A 22864-nucleotide genomic window follows, 5' to 3' on the forward strand; every position below is an offset into this window, starting at 1 on the left:
ATGCAATAATATGTGACTCCCCTGCTAGAGCCTTTATTTGTGGAACAAAAAGTCATACTGGATATTTTGGATGTCCCAAATGTGAGACTGAGGGTGACTTTATTGAGAATAGACTAGTTTTTCCAGAATTAACTGCGAAATTAAGAAATAACTTTTCGTTCAGAAATAAAAGCCAGCCAGAACACCACAAAATTGATACTATACTTCAAGAGCTTGACATTGACATGATCTCACAAATACCTTTGGATCCAATGCATTTGGTTTATTTGGGAGTGACAAAACGGTTACTTCAATTTTGGGTACAGGGAAGAATGGATGTTAGGATGAATAAAGCGAGGCTTGTAGAAAGCGAGTTGCGTTATTCAAAATTGAAGGAATTCATCACTAACGAATTCTCTCGTTTACCTAGGCCTCTTTCAGATGTAGATAGATGGAAGGCAACTGAATTGAGGCTTTTTTTGTTATACACAGGGATAGTTGTATTGAGGGATTCTCTGCCAAAAGCTATATACCACCATTTTTTATCTTTATCAGTAGCCATTCGGATTTTATCCAGCTCACATTTATCTCATTTGATTTGTTATGCAGAAGAGAATTTGAAATATTTTGTTCAAAAGTATTCATCTTTCTATGGAGATCAATATCTCAATTTTAATGTACATTGTTTAATACATTTATGTAATGAAGTTAGGAATTTTGGACCAATTCAGAATTTCAGCGCTTTTAAATTTGAGAATTACATGTACCAATTAAAACAAAAGCTTAAAACTTCAGGCAAACCACTTCATCAGATAGTGAACAGATTAAATGAAGCAAAATCTTTGGACATTGAATCATCTGAAAATAAATCTTATCCAGAGTTCCATATCTCAGGTCAAACTGTCAAACTGATAGAATTTTCAAATTTTTCCATTTCTTCAAAAAAACCTAATAATTGTTTTATATTGAAAAGTGGTAAAATTATAATTATTGAGAATATGAAGATCGAGGGCACTAAAGTGTTCATAACTTGTAGATATTTCACAAAATATCTCGATTTGTTTAGAGTACCATGTCAATCATCTTTGGTTGGAATATTTACAGTATGCCTTGAGGATTTGAGTGGAGTTGTTAATATTGAATTTACTGACGATATATTTTCAAGTAAATGCTTGCTACTTCCAGACCAAGCAAATAATAATTATATTGTAATGAAGCTGGTTCATTGCTGAATTGTATTTTTTGTGTAAACCTTTTGGGTTACTGAAAGTCATTTATTAAATTAAATATCTGTTTGTAATTTAGTTCAATTTTTTTTTTCTCTATTCATTCAAAACTGAAATTCTTTTTCAAACATGGCTGACCTTCTAAAATGAATTATAATGAAAATTTTGCTCAGTTAGGTTTCAGAATACAAAATGGCTTACGCAGTGGTCCATTTTATCGAAGATGATGTGTTCAGTGAAGTTCCTGTAAGTTGGCTGAATTTCGACAATACTGAATGTGTCTGGCCCCCGAATAATCCTAAAAATGTTAGAAATTTAATAAAAATGAGAGCTGCCCCCAAAAGTGACTGGCCCTCTCACAAAGTAAATTTGGAGGGAATATATGGTAAGTTTATATAATATTGAACAATGTATTATGATATGTGAAGTAGATGGGCCTTATTCTATGGGATATTATCTTCATGAGCATTTACTTTTTGAATCACTCCCTCAAAACATTAAATTTTTCCAGAGAAATATGAAAAGGCGATTAAAAAAGCAGGGAATAACGATTATACTTCTTCTGCTGATGAAGTTAGAGGAAGGGGGATGAGAAAGAAAATTCCTCAGTACTCTTCAAGTGAATCAGGTGGTAATTAGTGATGTGTGTTAACCTTGTTCAATAGTTTCAACTGATATTGACATTTTCAGATAGTATGACTCCACCTCCTTTCATAAACTTACAAGGGACTGAAGTGATATGGGAGCAGTCTGATAATGCATTCAGTATGACTGATATGATCTCTGTTGAACAGAATATTGATGGTAAGATTAGACGTTGCATATCAAAGGAAAATATTGCTCGCTCAAACTGTAGCAGAAATAAACTGATAAAATTATTTTCTACCGATACCCTCACATATCAAAACATTGACCATATAACTTGTAGTTGAAATATATCTTACATTTCTCATGTTTCAGTAAATTCACTTGAGGACATTACCCCATTCCACGATGAGGCTATAAATAAAGCTAGCTCTAGTACACATCACATCACCTGCGCCAGCACTCAAGCAGAATTCGGTAATTATACTATATACTTCATTGATGTAATTGATATTCGATTTGATTAATTTTCATCTAAATATATGATTTTCTGTTAGTACCTTATGAAAACAAGTTGGAGAAAAAAATTGGTAAGTATATAAACCCAAAAACATTTGATTGTATGATAACCAGAAAAATTATATTGCAGATGTACTATTGGCTTTGGTCAATTCAATGTCCATAAAAATGGAAGAAATGAATGAAAGGCTCAAACATATAGAAGTTACCCAACAACCGAACACTGCCAATTTAAAATTCTTTCTGGAGAATCTTCCATGTGATAGCATGGAAGATATGAAAAGACTAAATGACCTGCTGGAGAAGGAGGAAGAGAAAAATAACTTTGTAAGTTAACTTTTAGTTCTCTATATAAAGAACTAATCATTATTTTCATCTCTTATAGATTAACTACCTTCAAACAATTGGCGGTGCACACCCTAAAGATAGGGTGAAGAGAATGATGAAAACCATTATGACAAACAAGTTAGCATTGAGTTGCTCCTGGCTGGGCTTGAGGAATAATATAAGAGCAAGTGATTTCCTCTGCATAAAAATAGCTCAAAGTAAGATTCTATGGTATTAGGTATGCTGCTTTTTTTCATTTTGAATTCAGTTCAATGCTATTAATTTTAAGGTTTTATTGTCACTCTTTTTTCTCCTTTCAATGACCTGCAAGAAATTATTAATTATTTAAGTTATAATCGAAATTCAAAAGGAAATTATATTGAAATCCTTCTATAACTGATGATTTGGATCCCTTCAATTTGAATTTTGAAAAAAGTTCTAAAAATAGATCCAAACAAATATAAATCTCTACTTGAAAATAATTCTCTCTCTCAGGTGGGTTCAGAGAAATATATATAATTTTTTTTAATCAAACAACAAACCTATCTATCTAACTACCTAACTAATTACCTATCTATTGAAATGAAATTTATGCAAACAATTGAAAACACTTATCTTAATAATTTTCTTCTCCACTTAATCTTGTTCCATAAATTCTACTTTCAAAATAAAACTCCTATTCTATACTACTTTGATGTTCCAACTCCAAATTCTTTCCAATTCCAATTTCCTTTTTTCAATATCTTCATAAATTCTTCTTCAACTCGTTAATAACTTCTATTGATATCAAAATTCAACTTATTTAAAAAAAACTCCTCTAAATTACTTCTTACAATTTTCTGCTTGACACGTCTCTCTTCCATTATTTTTCTTTCTATCCTAGATTTTTTTAGTTTTCAATGTTTTCATCCCTTTATCTGATGATCTCATTTTATCTATGTACTCAGTAATATCTATGCCACTGTCATTTAATTTTGAAATTTCTTTTTCTTACTTAACTTAACTATCTTTAATAACAAAAATAACACCTATTTTTTTTTAAATTTGAATGTTATGTATAAAACCAAATGATTATCTATGAAACCAACTGAGAATTTCGAATTATTTCCAATTTTACTTAAATTTTAATGACTACTCAAATTTTTGAGTGTGGAATCCATAACACTAACTTCCTCCATAAATAAACAACACTGTTTATTGTTAATAGCATATATTGCTGCATGTTTTGGTAGATTGATGATGGTATGTGTGATTGTGTGCATGGCTTGTATGTTCAGAGTTGAATTATATGTAGTTGGATGTTTGTTCTTCGTTTTTATGGTAGTTCACATTTAAGAAAGAGTACACATAGTTTAGAAGTTGAACCTCAATTATTCATCTACTCAATAAGGAGTATCTGAGTAAAGTGTGCAAATTGTTACTACTACTAGACTATTTTTCTGCTTTACTTCATTTATGTTTGTGAGGTGTGTACCTGTGTTATTCTCTGCTATTTGTGAAATTAAAAAAAATCTACATTTATATACACACTTTTCTACTATTGTTATTATTGATCAATTTCAAAACAAATAATGGTGCTTTTTAGGAACTAACTTTTTCATTTTTCGAATGTTCCCCATATAATTAAACTTTTAGTTTGATATAGAAAATTTTACAAAGCGCATAAATTAGTTTCAAGTTGAGGAACCCCTTCTAAAGTTGTCCATGTACTCAAAACTTCTATAACACATATTATTGTGCATGAATTCCATATTTTTTTGTAGAATATATTATTATTTTATCCAATCAGAAAGCCTCGTAATTGGGAATATTAATTGAAAATGCCATTTTTTAATCACATTTAAATATGTTTAGGTTTTGCAAGTCAGTCTTTTATTCAAAATGCCGAATTCGAGAAGATAGCAGCCGAGTGGATAAGGCTAGCCTCATTGAGATTTAAACGAGAAAAATGAATATTGTTTGGTGTAATTTAATCATATGAATGTTTTTTAATCAGATTATAATTTTCCAATAATTCTATGATCTTTCATTTAACAATTTTAAATGAACCCTTGGTCATTATATGAATCCTGTTTTACTATCCAAAATTTATTTGTAATCAAAGGTGGTACATACACACGAAAGAATTTTAATTTTGCTGAATTAACTAGATTCTAATCAATATATCATTGTTGACTAGAAAATATCTTAATATAAAATGGATGAAAGATGGAGCTTTCTTTGATTACATATAGTTTTGAAATGTACCTTCAATAATTCATAAATATCTCTTCTGCATAATTCTGTAAGAGGTAATAATAAATATTCATATTATTTATTTAGCACTTGGCTAGTATAAATTATCATCGACTAGATACTTGCATTTTTAGATCTAACTGTAATTGTTTATTATATTTCAGTCAATTTTGTTTTGTTTTCAAGGTTGTGAAAAAAATGTAAAAAAAATTCTTTAAAACGAAACATAATTGTGTGGTGTCGATATATTAAGATTTTCTTATATGCAATTTGTTGAGTTCTTCCTCCAAGAAGAATTATATATGTATTGTTTTTGAATTGTATGGAGAATTTTCCACTGAGAATATATTAGGATATAAATATATTCAAATAGCCGTAATGTTTTTCTTATATATCATGTTTATAGCTGGTATATTTCTTGTATTTATCTTGCACAGAAGTGATGTATAGTTTTGTATTGCATGGAGAATTTTCACTGAGCAAATATTATGTAATATAACTATATACAGGTTGGTCATGTTCTTGTAGAGATAACTGATGCATGTGTATATCCACTTTCAAGGTGAAAACGCAATAATAACTTATCATAAGGATATCAGGCTGTTCAAGGTTGAAGATTTTGTTGTAAAATCTATAAACTTGAGCAACCTCTTTATATAATTTTCTTATTATGAATTTATATGGACCTTTATTCATATATATGATGTTTCCATGTCTAAAACTGAATACTCTCAAAACTGTTATTATGAACAAAAAACTGGGCCTATCTGTATATATATATATATATATATTTGGTATATATGTGCTCAGTAATGAATTCTCCATGCAATATGAAACTATTAACAATAAGCAGTTCTGTGTGAGATATATCACAGAAATATATAAGCTGCAAGCATGATATATAAGAGAAACGTTAGAGCTATCTGAATGTTATATGAAAGGTACGTATTATCTATGTAAATTATTATATAACAGCAATATATCAGCTACGTAAATGATACATAAAGGATATTACAGATGTAATGTACCAGCAATATAATTTCAATGTATCATGTAAGGTACATCAACTATACAGAAATGTAACAGCTACGTATATGATACATAAAGGATGTACCATAAATATTACAGATGTAATATACCAGCGATGTATCATGTATGTTACATGAAATGTAACAGCTACGTATATGATACATAAAGGATGTACCATAAATATTACAGATGTAATATACCAGCGATGTATCATGTATGTTACATGATCTGTACATGATACATGGCAATTTTGTTACATGTTATGTAACGGAAGGCGGACATAGAGCGGTCGTTGAGCGGTACTAGAAAGGCGCATGTATGTTACATTGTTATGTAACATAGATCGTTGTAATATATATGTTATGTCTATGATACGTATTTGTGTTTGCTGGGAAATGTAATTTGTAAGTTGTAATTTGAATTTCTTTCTGAAAAAGGCGTACTTTAGTACTTATGTATATTCAAAACCATCAAAAAACCTAACCTAACCAAAACCTGTTAAGATAGGTTAGGTAAGAAATGTGTTTTGATTGTTGTAAATTGAATTTTTTTTTGAAAAAAAGGCGTACTTATGTATATTCGAAATTTGGTGTATGTATGTAAGTAGGTAAGTGTTTACCTATTTATATTCATATTTTTTCACAATTCAGTTTTTCACAGCGTTCTAGAAGCTATAAGTAGAAACTAAATACATAAAGGATTAGAATGGCGGAATACCACAAAAGTGGTCAGCCGAGAAGTACAAATATTCCTTCAGATCTCAAAAAGCGAAACGCTTACCATCGGCTAAGATTCCGAACAAATATTTGTCGATTTTTAAATTCTATCATCGATCGTTAGACTTGAACAAATATTACCTAGTGCGAGTCCCACTCCACGAAAGACACAAAACTAACTTTGAAATCCAACTTTCAATTAGTCAGGGCAATGTAACCATTGTTAAAAAATGGGTATCTAGAGACACGTAGGATCTCGCAAATGTTTGCAGAACGATGCGGGACTTTCAAATTCTAATATTTGTTTTCAGCAGCTTTATTTTACCAGATTTACGGATGAAACGGACTTAGTTTGCCTATCCCTGGCTTAGAAGTGGAATTCTCATGAAAGGTGAAGATATCCTTTGTACCTTGATGTTGGTATATTTGGAGATTGTTCAATTCCAAATAGAGGTATACTGATAATAATTTACTATTTTTACTCGGTTGTTCTAGTATACTGAGCGGTACCATTCTGCCTCCTGCCTGAACCTTTAACTTTCGAATTGTCATCTAACTGTGAATTCATTTTGAAAGTTCAAACTAACAAATAGGTATGCAGTAAAAATTATCCATTCGGTAGCTCTAGAAAGTATACCTACCGGAACTGGTCAACAGACAAAGAAACTGCAATACCCAAAAGGAGTTGTTTAAAGTTTAATTTTTTTTTTGTAGAACAGATAATATAGCAAAGAGTAAATGATTGAATTTGGAGAAAAAAATATTGAAGATTTTTTTCATGTGAAGAATATATTTTCACTTAAAAATTTGTAGTCGTTTTTTGCTAGTTTTTTAAATTTTACATAAACCAGCTGCTCGGGGAGATCCAAAGTCGATGTTTAGTTGTTAAAATGCCTAGAGCACGTGTATGCGGAATTTAGCGCCAGCTAAGTGAATTCGAAAGAGGTTAAATTATTGGTCTACGGGAGGCGGGATTGTCATTTCGAGAAATCGCTAACCGTACGAATAGAAATCCAACTACTGTTATGGTATGTTGTCATGCGAGGTTTGATAATGCCAAAAATTGAAGAAGAGTAGGCACCGGACGTCGAAGGGGCACAAATGAAGTTCAAGATTGACGTCTAGACTTACTTATGGCCATTAGAGACTGATTTGCGACAACTCGATCTTTGGCTGATGAGTGGTTAGAAGAACAAGGTAATCCTGTAACTGTCCGAACGGTTTACCGCCGGATAAGGTATTTTGGACTGCAGCATTATTAACCCCATCTCTGACGGTTGAGCATCGCCGGCAAAGATTACAGTTGTGTGAAGAACGTCAACATTGGAATGTGGAATGGCATCAGGTCGTCTTTTCTGATGAATCTCGATTCTCCTTGGGTGCACATGATGGCCGAAGAAGGGCTAGAGGATGTCGGGGAGAAAACGTTATGTACACCGGAGAGAAGGCGTTATGGTATGGGGTACTATTCCACATACAAGTAGGTCATCTTTAGTCTTTATTCGAGGTAACTTGGCAGCGCTGCGTTACCTTCAAGAAATAGTGGAGCCATATGTTCTCCCTTACCGTAACCGACTCGAGAATCCAATATTTCAGCAAGATAATGCCCGACCTCATGTTTCCAGAGTTAGTTTAAACTTTTTCGAAGCGACCCATGTGAATCTTATGCCATGGCCGCCCAGATCCTCATCTTTCGCCCATAGAGAAATTCACCCCAGCCCCACGGACTTTGGCGGCTCTGAGACATGAAGAACAGGTATATCCCTCAAGAAGAAATAGATCATCTTATTGCATCAATGCCGAGACATGTTGGGGAGTGTATAGATAATCGCGGTGGACAAACACATTATTAACAAATTTATTAAAAAAAATGTAAACCCTTCGTATTTTTCTCCAAGTTTCAATCATTTACTGCTTGCTATACTATCTATGTTTTAACAAAAAAAAAAAAATTAAATTTAAACAGCTCCTTCTGGTTGTTTCTTTGTCAATTAGTATACTTGGGAATTTGATAAAGTGAAGAATTAAGAATCACAAAATATTCACTTCTCATTTTCAAATATATTGTTTCGAATGTTTACATTTCAATGAAATGTAAATAGAGTTGAAAATTGTTCCCGGGAAAGAAATTATTACCCCTTTCCCTTGGTTGTGCCACCGGCTTCATTCTAACTAGGCAACAAGTTCACTAATTTTGTGAACATGGAAAATGATTGAAAAAAAATTACGTATAAGAAATCTGCGGAAGTATTTGAAAGATCCATCTGTGAATGGAATACAATAAAATAATATTAATATGTTTAGACGATTTAAAAAACCTAACTGTAAAATATAACGTATTGATGAATGAGCCAACCTGCCAACTCAAACAAATACAGCAGATTTGATTAGTTCTGACTAAACCAATAGGTATTGACAAAATTGGAAACTCATTAAAATATTCCTACAACAATACATATATATTTGGATATTATACGAGACAAGCTAAGAACTCGATGTGTTTTGAAGGATGTTGAATTTCTAACCAAAAATTACCTACTATTTCAATTGCCTTACTCATATTTATTATCAATAGTAACGTATGACTATCAAGTATAACTTTTCCTCTTCGATACGGTCCATTTTGTAACATATAATATAAAGTGTCTCCTGCATTACTGCATTAGAGGGTTTCACAGCCTGCCAACGTGATATATTGGAATAGATATCCAACCCTTGTCGCGTTTTGCTATTGTTCGTATTCACGGAACTCAGAAGTAACCTTATTGTCTCACCGAATATTCGTCACAATATATGGACCTCTGCAAGCGACAATTCAACAGTTTTGAAATTTTACGAGTATGGTTTATGTCTACAACGGCGGTATTGTTGTGACATTTCATTTCATCTGACGAATAAATTTTGTAAACTTTATAAAAACCAGAAATTCTGCAACCTTCAAAATGCGTTTATTTCAATAATGATGCCGTTATTATAATAAAAAAAAAATTCTCTATAATGCGGTTTTCATCAATAAATGGGTATTCTTTAAGAGAAGAATTTAACGGGAAAGATAATTATTAAATTATGAAGTGGTAACAATGGATTGAATCCGTTTTTTGTCATTGAAATTCCTATTTAATATTTTTTATTGAATTCATTTATTTAATGAATGTTACTTCGTAAAGGTGATTTTATACTGAATGTCAAAAAAAATGTTGTAGTAGTAAATAAGTACCATAGTAGTTTAGTATGGTGTAGTACAAATAAGTATCTACGTATAGTAGTATAAAAATAGTTATAAATAGATATAACTAGGTACATGAAAAGAGATATCTTTTATTTATCTCTATAATCAGAAGTAAATACTCTTTCTATTCAATCAGAGCAAGTCATCATTGATTAAATCAATAAAAATAAAACAAATAATCCGCAATAATTCAATATTTTTGAATGCCTAATTTGGTATGTTCATCTTCTACGTTCAGGAATCTTTAAATGAGTTTCACAAAAGTTAGATGATTGTTGTCATAATTGATTCTCATTTAAAATCTGTGCAATAGATATCCAAAAATGAAGAAACAATGAAATTTTTTGTAATAATCAATATTTGCCTACATTAAAAGGTTTTTTCGGCAACCGTCCGGGAAGTGCCCACTTCCTGGACGCTTTTTCTCTGAGAAAGAAGCATTTCCCTGCCTAGTCCGGAAAGTACGTACTTCCCGGACTAGGCCGGAAAAGAATCATAGAATCCATAGCAACCAAGAGAACGGCTGACAGTTCATATGAAATTAGTTGTCAAAAATTTGCATGTTTTTTGATCGCAATCACAATAAAATATGGAAAGCAGCAGCGATAGTGTTATTTCACATGGTTGTCGAAAAAATATTGTACGCAACACGCCCGAAAATGTTTTTTTTGGACTCACAGACTTTTGTCTATTCGTCCAAAAAAACCCTATTTTCCGGACTTGTTACGTGAAGTACTATTTTATTATTTACTCCGAAATGAGAACATTTGGTTTTTATCATATTTTGGCATGAAATAATTGTGCTAATTGCAGTGGAGCTCAACCATTTCAAAAAATAATCTAACCAAGCATTTCCTTCGGAAACAGCTGACGAAAACAGAAGATAACATCAGACTTTACTTACATAAAGGATTTTCTAATAAGGGCATCCATTGTGAAGAGCTCGCTCTGCGCAAGCTGTTACTTTTCAAGCTGTCATATTTTGACATTTAACAAGTAAAAACTACTCCATTACTAAAATTGGAAAGATACACGTTCAACAATTCAATGAAATTCTTAAAATTCACTACCAAAATGGTGAAAATTTTGCAGTCACAGTTCGAAAAACTGAAGCAATTTTGGGTTAACGTGAAGCTCCTTCTCAGCCGGCAATATAGAAAATGAGACAAATGAGTGATGTGAAGAATCGAAACCTTGTGCGTCGCTCAAGAACAACTGAGAATATTGCTGCTGTAGCCGGTAGTGTGGACGAAACCCAGGTTTGTCGATTTTTTATGGTGGATCTGGAAGATGTGGATGTGGATGACGTATATTTTCCACAAGACGGCGCTACGCCCATATAAGCAACGAAAAAATCTCAATTTTGTAAGAGACAAGTTTCCTTGCCGTGTTATATCTCGAAGAGGTGACCACAATCAGCCACCGAGATCTTGTGATTTAACATTTCTAGACTTTTTTCTTCGGGCTACGTGAAAGATGAGGACTATATCGATTCAGGACCTCAAAGAAGGAATTCGTGAAGTTATCGAGGGCATACATCCGCAAATGTGCGAATTGATCATGGAAAATTTCATTAAAAGGATATGGTGCTGTCACCTCTTAGACTTGACGTTTTTCATCGTTAATGGCAAACCTTTCCTTTACTATGAAATAAACACCCATTGATTCACTTGAACGATGATCTCGTTTCATTTTAAAATCGAAATGAAACATCTTTTTGAGTATGGTCCGTTAGTCTGGTTAGTAAGTTGACCATCCGTATATATCAAATTCGTCAAAAAGCGGTGACCATTTCCACAAACTTTGGTGAGTTATCTGTCACCAGCGCAACCATACTTTTATTTTGGTTAAGATTGGTATAGTAAATCCAAAGTCACTTGAACTAGTCCATAAAAACGCTTGTCCAGATGTCCTTTTGAAGTGGACACCACGATCCGCCAAATACTGGGGTTCATTTGAAATTATTGTTAGGCAATAAATTCACTGGCCCGAAATATTCTGACTTCCTCCAAGTTACTTTGGATATACTATAATCACTCCCACTCGCCTGTAATATGTCATTCCAATTTTCAGATTATTGGTTAATACATTTTCCATGACATCTGACACTGGAAGACTTTATTATTTCAGATATGGAATAAATATCTACCCTTCAGAGCAATAGAAACTATCAATTGTTTTCTGATTACAAGAGATTAACCATTGATAACCTCCCAACTTTTCTCAAGGCGAAATTTGGTTGACCAATGACAAGTGGCAAGCAGTCCGTTTATACGAAGCAGATTACCTGAAATATTGAAAACCGCTCTGAAATTCTCGGCTATATACAGACCATACCAATGAGAGAACCCTTTAGGTTAGTTAGACTGACAAATGTGGTCCTTCGAGTCGGATCAATAAAAACATTAATTGATTCGTCGATAAAAGAAACACAGCCGATTACTGAACGAAAAGCGGTCTGAAAGAATCGAATCTCCTGCTCTTTTCCCGTGCCACTTCCTTGTTCGGTCAGTCGGAAAAGTATTAATTGGCGCATCCGCCATCGGACTGAAGAATTACAGTGAACGGATCCGGATATCGGGCCAAACATTGTTAACGAAGGCACTCGAATCCGTCGAGTGGCTTAAATTCTTGAGGTTTCGGTGGCGTGCCTTGGCATTGTAAACGGAGCTCGCTAATGACCTTTGTATCGGTTTGAAGAGTCATTAGCGGAAGAAGTGAACGAGGGTTGGATTAAGTAAGTGATCCCTCTTTCGAGGAGAGTTTAAGGTTGTGCGAGGTTGCGTGCTGGCACTTCAAGCCGATGTTTAAATCGTCAGCTGGTACTTGGGGCCCCATCCATCAGGTTTTGTAACCAACCCGGATTTCTAATATTCGATTTTTTTGCATACAATCTGGAACGGACTCTACAAAATTGTGATTATGATCCTTCTATTCGAACGAAAACATAGATATTAATTGAAGGATCTGCGTATCCTAGACCTAGAAGACAACCGTGAAAATAAGAAAAGATACGAAAAGAGGATAGTCCAGATTTTAGTGTCATCGGATAGAACAACTATTTTCATGAAAAAGAACTCCGATAAACATATATTCTTACAAGCTTCATTTGTGAGATACAAGGTGTTGAAGTTTGAAAAAAATTCAGTTTTTTACTTATAACTTCAGTTTTATTACATTCATTGCTCTAATTTTTAGGTATTGAAGTCTTGATAATTAAATGTAATGTATCGAATTCGGTAAGTGTCTCCTGCTAAATTATCCAGTGGCAAAGATATAGGGATGCGATGATCCTTTTCCTATTTAAAATCTACATCAGTAGATATCTTTTTGTCGGAAAAATTGTTTCATTTCTGAAATTATAACGCTTTCAGATGACATTTATTCGAACAGTTTTTCCAAACTTCAACACCCTGTATCTCGAAATAACGGGTGTTTTCAGCTACATGAGTTTCGATGATTGTTGTGTTTGGTTTATGGATAGTTGAGAATGTTAAACTGTGTTGACATTTCTGTTGAGTAAGGTTTGACAATTCATCATGAATCGTTAAACGCCAGAACAACGCTTAACTCGATGCTTACAAATCAAGAAAATTTTTTTGAAAAAAAGAAATCTGTTCGTGAAGTACATAGAGCACTTCCTTTATTTTACAGTCAACACATTCGGCCTAGTGAGCAACCAATTGGTGCAGATATTCATTGTTTTTGCACAATTTAACACTTCTTGATTCAAAACCATCAACAAGACAAGGAAATGTTCGAATCGGAAAGAATATTGCTGCTGTAGCGAGAAGTGTTGAAAAAGACGCATAAATGTCGATACGTCGCCGTTCGCTACTTGTTGGCGTTTGTCCTCCGATTACGTGGAAAATTGGCTTACGTGCCTATAAATAACCATCAGCATTCAAAATTCTTGATGATTCGACTGATCTAAACTGGCCGAAGATGAGCATTTTTAACGATGAATTGTGCTTAGTGATGAAGCTCATCAATATGCAAAGTAGCCGCATATGAAGCAAAGACAATCCTCGAGCCATTAATGAATCATCATTAAATCGATTAGATTGTTTATACATATAGATGCGGCTTACGCATGGCAGCATCATCGATCCTTATTTTTTCGAAATAAGGAAGAAGTATCGGTTAAGATGAATGACGAGCTTTTTTGGTTTCGAAAAATTAATCAGTTAAACATCGACGACATTGGTTCATGTCAACAAACCTGCAACTCTTCAAGCGTTGGAAGCAATTTTTCAAGCCACTATATTGGCGCCATACGGCTAGATTCATTGGAAGAAGTAGTAAAAAAGTGGACTGATCAAGTGGACTATGTAACTCGTATAGCTGCGGCGGACATATACCGGAAATTGTATTTAATAATAGAAGCCATGAAATTATTTAGCAGATTATAATAATAAATATTCATTCCAAAAATATTTCTATCTTCTATTAGGTATTATTTGAAGTTCTCAAGCTCAAGCTCAAGCGCCCATGTTCGAGCGTTCGGATAATTTTACAGTCGGGCAGCTCGGGACACGACCGCACGACTGTAAATCAGAGAATGAACTTGACTGCCCGACTGGAATCTCTTGAACGCCTGCTACCAAACGCTCGAAAAAACGCTTCGTGAGTGGCGGGCATTAGATAACACAGCACTGCAAGTTATTTCGAGATGTTGTGATCAACTTGAATTTTTGTATTTAGCTTGTTAGTCGTATTCCTTATATCATCAGCCAAATTCTCAAATCCGTCGGTTAAATGTGGCCATGGAAATATTGGCTAATGTTTTTCGATTTTCCAATTGAAAATAACAAATAAATATCAGTAGCAAATGTTTATTTGAGATATACTGACAGTTTGAATACTATAAAGAAAATGTTAATACCGGTTCATCTATTTAACTAAGTGAAATAGGTATACTCAATAGGAATTCAAGTTTTTTACCACAATGTATATTCAGGGTGTTCCCGAATTGGAGGTACAGAAGGAAAATGAGGGATTCTTTGGATAATTTTGAGTGAAAAAGGTCTATTAACATGGGTCCGCAAACGCTTCATTTTCGAAATACCTAGATACATGTTGTTTCTTGTTGACCTGTTGTTGATTATGCAAATTTATCGAATCTTTATGAATCATTTCTACAGATCAGAAAAATAAGCACTAAAACTATTAGTTTATTCATTCATCACAGCTTGCTTATTGGACTTTATTTTAATTTTCGAAAGCATTGTTTGAAATTTTTTACTCGAAATATTGGAAGCAGATACGACAAACTTGAAAGAAACCAAAAAGTTAGTACCTAACCTACTAGATTAAAGTTTCTTTTCACATTTTCTTAAACTATCAATGCCATCTAAAAAAAAGCTCTGGAAGAAAAAGGTGAACACTGCAGTTCCGGGAAAAATATCACCCTGATGAAGGTTCAAAAAATTGGCATATCACATGATGAACACCGTGAAATGGAATAGATATCTAGGTATGCCAAATCTCAGCCGAATATCTTGTGAAGTGCAGATGCTATCAAAAGACAACTTGAAGAAAAATCAAGCTTTCACACCCTGTTTCTCGGAAACAAAGCTTTCACGGATCTATGTTTATTGGGACTTTTTCACTTAAAATTATCTGGCAACCTCTGATTTTCGTTTTCAATTTAGGATCGTCAACGTAGCTTCAAAAAGGTAATCTTCACTCACCTGGTGAAATAGTACGATCAGCAGCTTCTGAAGTGACAAACGAACTTCTCTGCATCATAGGCTGCATATTGATATCTGTTGTAGGTGGTGGAATGTTCGGTGTTGTTGGAATAGGTTGCTCGCCTACAGCAGGATTTGGCGTAGGGAACAAAATCCCCAGCTCCCTGGCCTCGTTCTCCTCCTGAGCCTGTTGTCTTCTCAACGCAACTTGGGCCGCCATAACCCTCTGTCTTTCCGCGATAAGAGTACATTTTGGGCAATTACAGTCTCTCCAGCGACAATATCGTTTATGACCCTTCAAGGCGGACACTACACCGTGATTTCTACATCTAGCACATTTGGGAGTTCTCTGATACCTTTCTGAGGCCCTCAGAAAGAACGCGGGCGGAATTGCGCCTAGCACGGGATGTTGCGACATAAGCGCTGACATATCGACACCGTTACCTTGCATACTCATGTTGTTCACAATGACATAACTTTCAACCTCCAAAATTTTAAACTTTAACCTCACTTTTCTGATCTGCGTGTGTTTTCGGGGTGGCTGAGCGACTGACAATGTCTATTCTGAGAAAGATACCGTATCTGGTAGTCGGCAACAGTGCCTATCTCTGTTGGTTGGCCGTAGTCGTTACTTCCACCAATCGGAGGGCAGGCTCCGCCCTTCCCAGCTGACGTTTTGGCAGAGCCGCCTACTCAGGAAACATTCAGGATATTTACTGTATTATGTACGGTATTATAATGGTCGAGGATAATAGGAATATACAAACTAGTTTTGAAAGCAGAGCTCGTATTTATTATGCCCGACTCTATTATAGCAGTTCCTAAGATTCAGGGGGAGGACTCTTGAGGCAGCACAACTCGCTTAATACGCTTTGTTCGATTTCAAGGGTGATACTATATAATTTACTGATTCGTATACCCGCACCTTTAGGAATATCACTCCTTTTTATTTTTTTTATAAACATTTATTTAGTTCGATATTATGACACGCTAGAGGCAATACTTTCGGTTAATACTGTTTAACAATGTTATTAATGATAGTATCTAAGTTTTCAAATATTGACAGTTTCAGCCTTGGTTGAGAATTAAATATTAAGTACTTAAGTAAATTATACAACTAGGGAATAAAATGAAGGATTTTTGCGGCAAAATAAAATTTTGCCGCCTTGCTTTGCTAATTTCTGTCAATTTTCGTTGAAGGAGCCTCTGTGATTCCCCTCAGGCATCTTTTCAATTTCATATGAAATGTATTTTTCAAGTTAAACTCACCTTGTCAAATTTATCACAGGACATTTAGTCGATTTCACAAAAAAAAGATCCTGCATTGTTTAAAAGTACGACGCTCTATAAGTCTATAGTAAAAGGCTCCTGGTAATGTTATGATTTTACGACAAAGAGTAGAATTTTCACTAAGAAACCAGTTTTATGTAGATGAATAATAATTATTATATCTAAATAATATAATATATTAAATAAAATATATCTTGTTTTATTAACTGATGCGTCCCTAAAATTTGACGCTCCGGAAAAATGTCCGGTTTGCCGGTCCTGGGGGCGGCCCTGTACCTGTACTTATAATTTATCGGAACTTATACTGTTTTTGCACGACACAAATATGCACGTAATGTAACTTCAATTGAAAAGCAACTATTACGACTTTTCAAATCTACGAATACAAAAAACTTGGGTTGCATAGGTTATTATGATACAACACTAAATTCAATAACCATAACGATTTATGAATAAGAGTAGACATAGGTATATTGCTTTTGAGGATATGAAAGATAATTTCAAATGAATATTGCAAAAATGAGTGATAAGGTAAAAGAACCAGTGATCGTCAGTGATCTAGTATTCGTCCCAATTACACAATTTTCCGTTTTATTGAATATCTAGAGACATCTAGCTTTTAAGTGATGAATTATGCTTGAAATTCAAAATGTGATTATTTCGTGTTTCTACTTCAGTTACAATAATGTGGGTAACACTGTTGTTTTAACAGGGTTGAAAAAGTCGAGTTTGAGAAAGTACGGTTTACAGTGTTTGCTAAGCAATTCTGTTAAGGTAGGTGGTAACATTATTATTGCTACTATAGATTCCCAATACCGTAAAATGGAGTTTTTATTGATTATTTCGGGAATAAAGTAACAAATAACGTTATTGCTAATGAAATTCGGAAGTAAACTACCGAAAAACATAGTAATTCTAGTGTGACGAACACAGGTACATCACAGATAGAATATGTCTTAGTAACCGTCGAAGTTGACGAATACTGGGACATTTATCGTTAAGATCAAAGTTGCATAAAACAACTTTGTTCAAACACAATAACTTAGCTCTCATTCGTATAATTATGCTGAAATTCCAAAGTTTACGAGGATCAGTAATCGTCATAGTGTTTTATGAAAGACTTGTCGAATTGAAAAGCTTAAAATCTTATGACGATTTTAGGGACTTATACCTGACGAACTCTGATTTTTTTCAGATATACGCAAGAAAAATGGAATCAAAGCGGTTCAGATATTCGGAAAATGATATGCATAAAGCTCTTTTGGCTGTTGAAAATGGAATGTCTATCTATTCAGCCGCGAAGGCTTCAAAGTACCAAGAATGACATTATCAGACAAATTAAGAGGAAAAACACCCATTATAAGAAAAATGGGACCTCCTTCCATTTTATCCAGCGAAGAGGAAATGTTATTGGAAAAATGGATCCTTCATCTAGCATCTGTTCGTTTTCCAGTAACTAAAGAACAACTTCTAGATAGCGTTCAAATATTATCAAAACAATTAGGAAAGCAAGACAAATTTCCAAATGGCAGAACCCAACGTGGAAAAACAGGAAAATCGAGAGGAAAGTGATTTTTCTGCAACACTATACAACCAGCCTTCACAAGAAAAATTAAGGAAACTACCAACATGCGAGTCACCACCATCAGAAGCCGTTATAAAAGAATCTACAATAATGGAAGAATTTCCAACACCTTTTAAAAAAACTTTATATTGGCCTTCCACATCTACCACAAGTTCGAATCCTCAAAGAAAAAAAAATAAAGAAAAGGTGCCTGCCGTGGCAACTTCCATGGAATGGCAACAGTATTTTTCCAAGAAAGAACAGAAAAAAGAAGACAAAATTAGAAAAATTGAAGAAAAAAAAAGAGAAGAAACTGCAAACAAAAAACATGAGAAGAAAATAGCAGGAAAAAAGAAGCTGTGTAAGGATACGAAGAGAAAAACAAATGTTTCCTCAAGATGATATTGCAAAATATGTGAAGAGGAACCTGAGAAAGATATGATACAATGTTTATCCTGCAAATGTTGGATCCATGAACTATGCGCTGGAGTTTCTAAGAGTCCTAAGAAGTTTAATTGTTCACTTTGCAAATAAAGAAAAATTAGAATAAAACGTTTTTGCGATGATTGTCTGTTTTTCATATAGTTTATTGATTCAATTTCCTTATCCTTTCTGACTGACGGTCATTCCGACATTGCTGTGACGAATACTAGGATAGGTCTAAGTTGGATATGACGATTACCGGGTAAAATCCTATAATTTTATTATTTTGATTATATCTTTGGTTTAACATAATTTTATTGGATAAAGTTTGTATCTTTCATAAAATGAAGATTCTGAGGAGAATATATCAAAATTTTGAAATATTTTGTGATCGTGATGTAGATTTACTAGAAATACCAATCTGTGAATTGGCTTAAACTGACGATAACTGGTGCTTTTACCTTAAACTATTAAAGAAGCTATTACAAAATTAGTGGAGGATTTATTGCCATTAAAATTCCAGCATTAATGGAATCGAAGAATTTTGAGATTTGTGTCTGAAATGAATGAAATCAATTCAAAAATTTATTTATCATTCCAAAATTACAACACATTTATCAACAAATATTTCGAATATTTTTGTCTTTTAATTGATAAATGCTCAGAGCTGAGCAAACAAATACTCATATGAAGTTCATAATCTATGTAGAAATGCTTACCTATGTATACTTAAGTATAGGCAGAACAATAATTATTCATAAATGGGTACACTTTCGTATTTCTCTAGAAGTGCATCTCCTTATATAGGAGCAAAGTATTCCTCAAATGGTAAAAATTTGTTATAGGTTAGTTTATAACATGGAAACATGAATATTTAGTGAAAATTCTTTTAATTATCAATATCAAATATCAAACTTTGAGGTCACATCAGCGTCAAGTTAATTTTTTGAATATGTGCCCCAAAATTTGCATTATCTCCTAATACCTATAAGACTAAACATCTTATATACTCAATTAACTTGCAAAAATGATCTATGTTCCACGATAAACTATAAGCTGGACGATAATGGGTAGGTTCAGATGGAATCAAGGAGAATCATGTGTGCTTCATATAACATTTTTTACTTTTATTAAAAAAAAGTGAGTTTCGGGTGTTTTATGACATTTTCGAACAATATATTTTCATTAGGTAGTGTTGTGGCTTGAGGAAGACAATTGAAATAACGATTTCTGATTACCAGTTAGTATCTTTTGGTGATGAATCCAAATAGTATAGGTACTCATTTTGTGGATTCCAAAAAATATATTTCAAATAGTGAGTATAGTCTTCATTTTTTGTTGAGACATGTTGTGACTAAAATAGTTTTTTAAATGCTTCGCATTTCGCGTTTTGAACGTGGTTTGTCAGTAGGTAGCAGGCCGCCGGTAGAAATTTTAGTGCCCCGCCAAAAAAAAAATTTTGCCGCCCTGCTTTGTCTAATTCATCTCTTCTTTGCAGGAGCCTCTGGTTATTCCTCTCGTGCATCTTTTCAATTCCATATGAAATCGTATTTTTTAACTTAAAATCATCAATTTTCCAAATTTATCACAACAATTTTGTCGATTTCATCAAAAAACGTCCATTATTATTTAAAATTACAACGCTATATAAGTCTATAGTAGTCAGATGACGTATGGGTGCATTTTAGAACCTATAAGTACATATTTGCATTTTCATAACTGTAGTTGAAAGCGTCTATAGATTGGAGAAAATTGGCTTTTGAGAGTTTTATTATTTTACTAAATATTTACTACAAAGAGAAGTAGTTTCACTAAAAAAAATTTTGTGACAAAAGTAGTTTTTGTTTTATGACTGATTTTGCGCCCCGCCAAAATGTCTGCTTTGCCGGTCCTGGTATAGTAGGTACACTTTCCAAGCATACAATTTCAAAAGGATAATATTACTGAACTCTTCTTAATACCTACTAATAATATCAATTGAATATATAGGTGAGTCAAATCAAAGAAATCATCAAAATATTTGGAAACATTCATTTAGGCAAAATACAATGGAGATGTGAACGAACAGAAACATAGTGTGAATTCTCTCAAGAAGTTCGAAATTACTCCATTGTTACTGCAACTTATTATTAGTCATTTATTTATTAGTTTAATTTAATTTAATTCCGAATTGCGTGCTCGTTTTAAGTTTCCACCCAATATATGTTAATCTCATTTTCGCGTAACATATGCTGGAGGATATGACGGATGTCGAGAAGAAGCCAGTATTCATATGGCATTCGTCCGATGCAATATGTACGATTTTCCCGATAAATTAGTTTTCTTGAATAATCCACGAAATCGAACCTCAGCGAAAGTGACTATTTCGCGAGTGAGTGCCCAGACGAGGATTTCAGCCTTACTGTGAAGCCGCAGGTAGGCAGAAGTCTAAGCATTCGCTTTTCTTTTCTTTTCATTTTTCATAATTTATTTCTTTTCCTCCATTTTCAATGGCCCTTGTCGTGCCATCCATATTATCAGCTGAAAAAGTCTCATCAATGTTTATCGCTCATATAATCTGCTCAAATGTCTGCAAACTGTTTTCAATCATATTGAAATTATTGAAAAAGGTTGCAGACATCTGAGCACATCATATGAGCGATGAAATATTGATGATACTTTTTCACTTGAAAATATGGAGTCATTTCGAACTCCTTTCAAGAATTCAGACTATATTTCTGTTTTTTCACCGCTTCGGATTGTGTCGATTAACGAACTTATCCTGAAAAAGTTTTTAGGTACTTCCTAATGAACCCAACGGTCAACATCAAGAGAAGAATTTTATATAAAATTCCAATTGAAATAAAGAAAAAATCAGATTTAAGAAAATATTGGTTGCAGAGATTTTCTCTCTTCAGTCGATTTGACGAAGGAATCAAGCTTGACGAGGGTAAGTTATAAATAATTTTCTTCTTATACTTTGAATATAAGTTATATTGGCATTCTCTGATCTCACTTTTTTTTACAGAGAGTTGGTATTCCGTCACTCCGGAGTTCATCGCCAGAAAAACTGCAGAGAGGTTGAAAACTGATGTGATAATTGATGGGTTTTGTGGAACTGGAGGAAATGCCATACAGTTCGCCTTCACTTGTAACAAAGGTAAGGAAATAAAATGATATATGGATCATATAAAAACAAAATCAATTTCAGTGATAGCAATCGACATCGACCCGAAAAAAATTGAACTGGCCAGAAATAATGCAGCAGTTTATGGTGTATTGCATAAAATCGAATTTATGGTTGGTGATTTTATTCAATTAGCTTCAGAAATCGAAGGAGATGCTGTCTTTTTGAGTCCACCATGGGGTGGTCCATCTTATATGAATGAGAAATCATACGACCTGGAAAATATGTTACAACCAGTTCCGTTTTCAGAATTGGTAGAAGTTAGCAAAAAAATTTCTCGGAATATTGCCGTTTTTCTTCCTAAGAATGGTAATACCTTTGATGTAAGCATAGTATTCCTTATACTATGCCTATACCTATACAGACGGCCAGGGACCGTATTCTCGACACGTGATCTTTCAAAACGGATACGTACTTACAGTGCTCTGAACACTGAATGAACGTATACGTTTTGAAAGATCACTTGTCGATAATACGGTCCCAGGCAGAATTGAATGACCAAATTCGTCATCAATGAGTGAAAAATTATCCTTTGAGTCCATTCCCTGTCTAAAATTCCAAAATAAGAGACTTAGTGATGAAATGAGCGATCGGTTCAGAGACGCGGAGCTCGCTGATGTTATTTAGTTTAGATAGGGTAAATGCACTGGTTAGCCGACCGGCACTGGTTCTCGACCATTCCGTGATTTGAGATAAAATAATAATAAAAATATATCATGTAGTGCGAAATATTTTCGCGGTACGTATTCTCGACCATTCTACCCTTCCAAGATAGTTTGCATAGTAGGGGTATAGGTCAAAGTTTTCGCGCTAAAAATTAGTTTATAATCGTCTATCATAGAAAAGGGTTCCTTCTCGTCCTCTCTTAGAAAAATGCTTTGTG

At 33.7% G+C, this 22864-nt stretch overlaps 3 protein-coding genes across 4 annotated transcripts in view; 2 read left to right on the top strand and 1 right to left on the bottom strand.

Annotated features, from left to right (window-relative positions):
• LOC123688682 (doublesex- and mab-3-related transcription factor A2-like) overlaps positions 1-16344 on the bottom strand; it is a 31310-nt gene extending 14966 nt beyond the window's left edge. Inside the window, exon 1 of the mRNA XM_045627306.1 lies at positions 15539-16344. Within this exon, the coding sequence (XP_045483262.1) occupies positions 15539-15995 (457 nt within the window). The 5' untranslated portion in view covers positions 15996-16344. The remainder of the gene's footprint in view (positions 1-15538) is intronic.
• Positions 1338-4654, top strand: LOC123688683. 2 transcript variants are annotated; one of them, XM_045627307.1, is made up of 8 exons: positions 1338-1590; positions 1717-1836; positions 1896-2009; positions 2166-2267; positions 2348-2380; positions 2440-2636; positions 2695-2854; positions 4491-4654. In XM_045627307.1, the coding sequence occupies exons 1-8, from the start codon at positions 1398-1400 to the stop codon at positions 4586-4588; spliced, it is 1017 nt and encodes a 338-aa protein (XP_045483263.1). In that variant the 5' UTR covers positions 1338-1397; the 3' UTR covers positions 4589-4654. The 2 variants fall into 2 exon arrangements, with proteins under 2 accessions (XP_045483263.1, XP_045483264.1); XM_045627308.1 differs by having other exon boundaries at positions 1717-1833; positions 4491-4648.
• Positions 16345-21067: 4723 nt separating the features above from the next.
• Positions 21068-22610, top strand: LOC123682527 (trimethylguanosine synthase-like). Its single transcript, XM_045621178.1, has 3 exons — positions 21068-21744; positions 21823-21954; positions 22006-22610. Exons 1-3 carry the CDS (start codon positions 21603-21605, stop codon positions 22419-22421), a joined length of 690 nt encoding a protein of 229 aa, XP_045477134.1. The 5' UTR covers positions 21068-21602; the 3' UTR covers positions 22422-22610.
• The last annotated feature ends 254 nt before the right edge of the window (positions 22611-22864 follow it).

This window comes from Harmonia axyridis, chromosome 1 (assembly GCF_914767665.1).
Source record: "Harmonia axyridis chromosome 1, icHarAxyr1.1, whole genome shotgun sequence".
Lineage (NCBI taxonomy): Eukaryota > Metazoa > Arthropoda > Insecta > Coleoptera > Coccinellidae > Harmonia > Harmonia axyridis.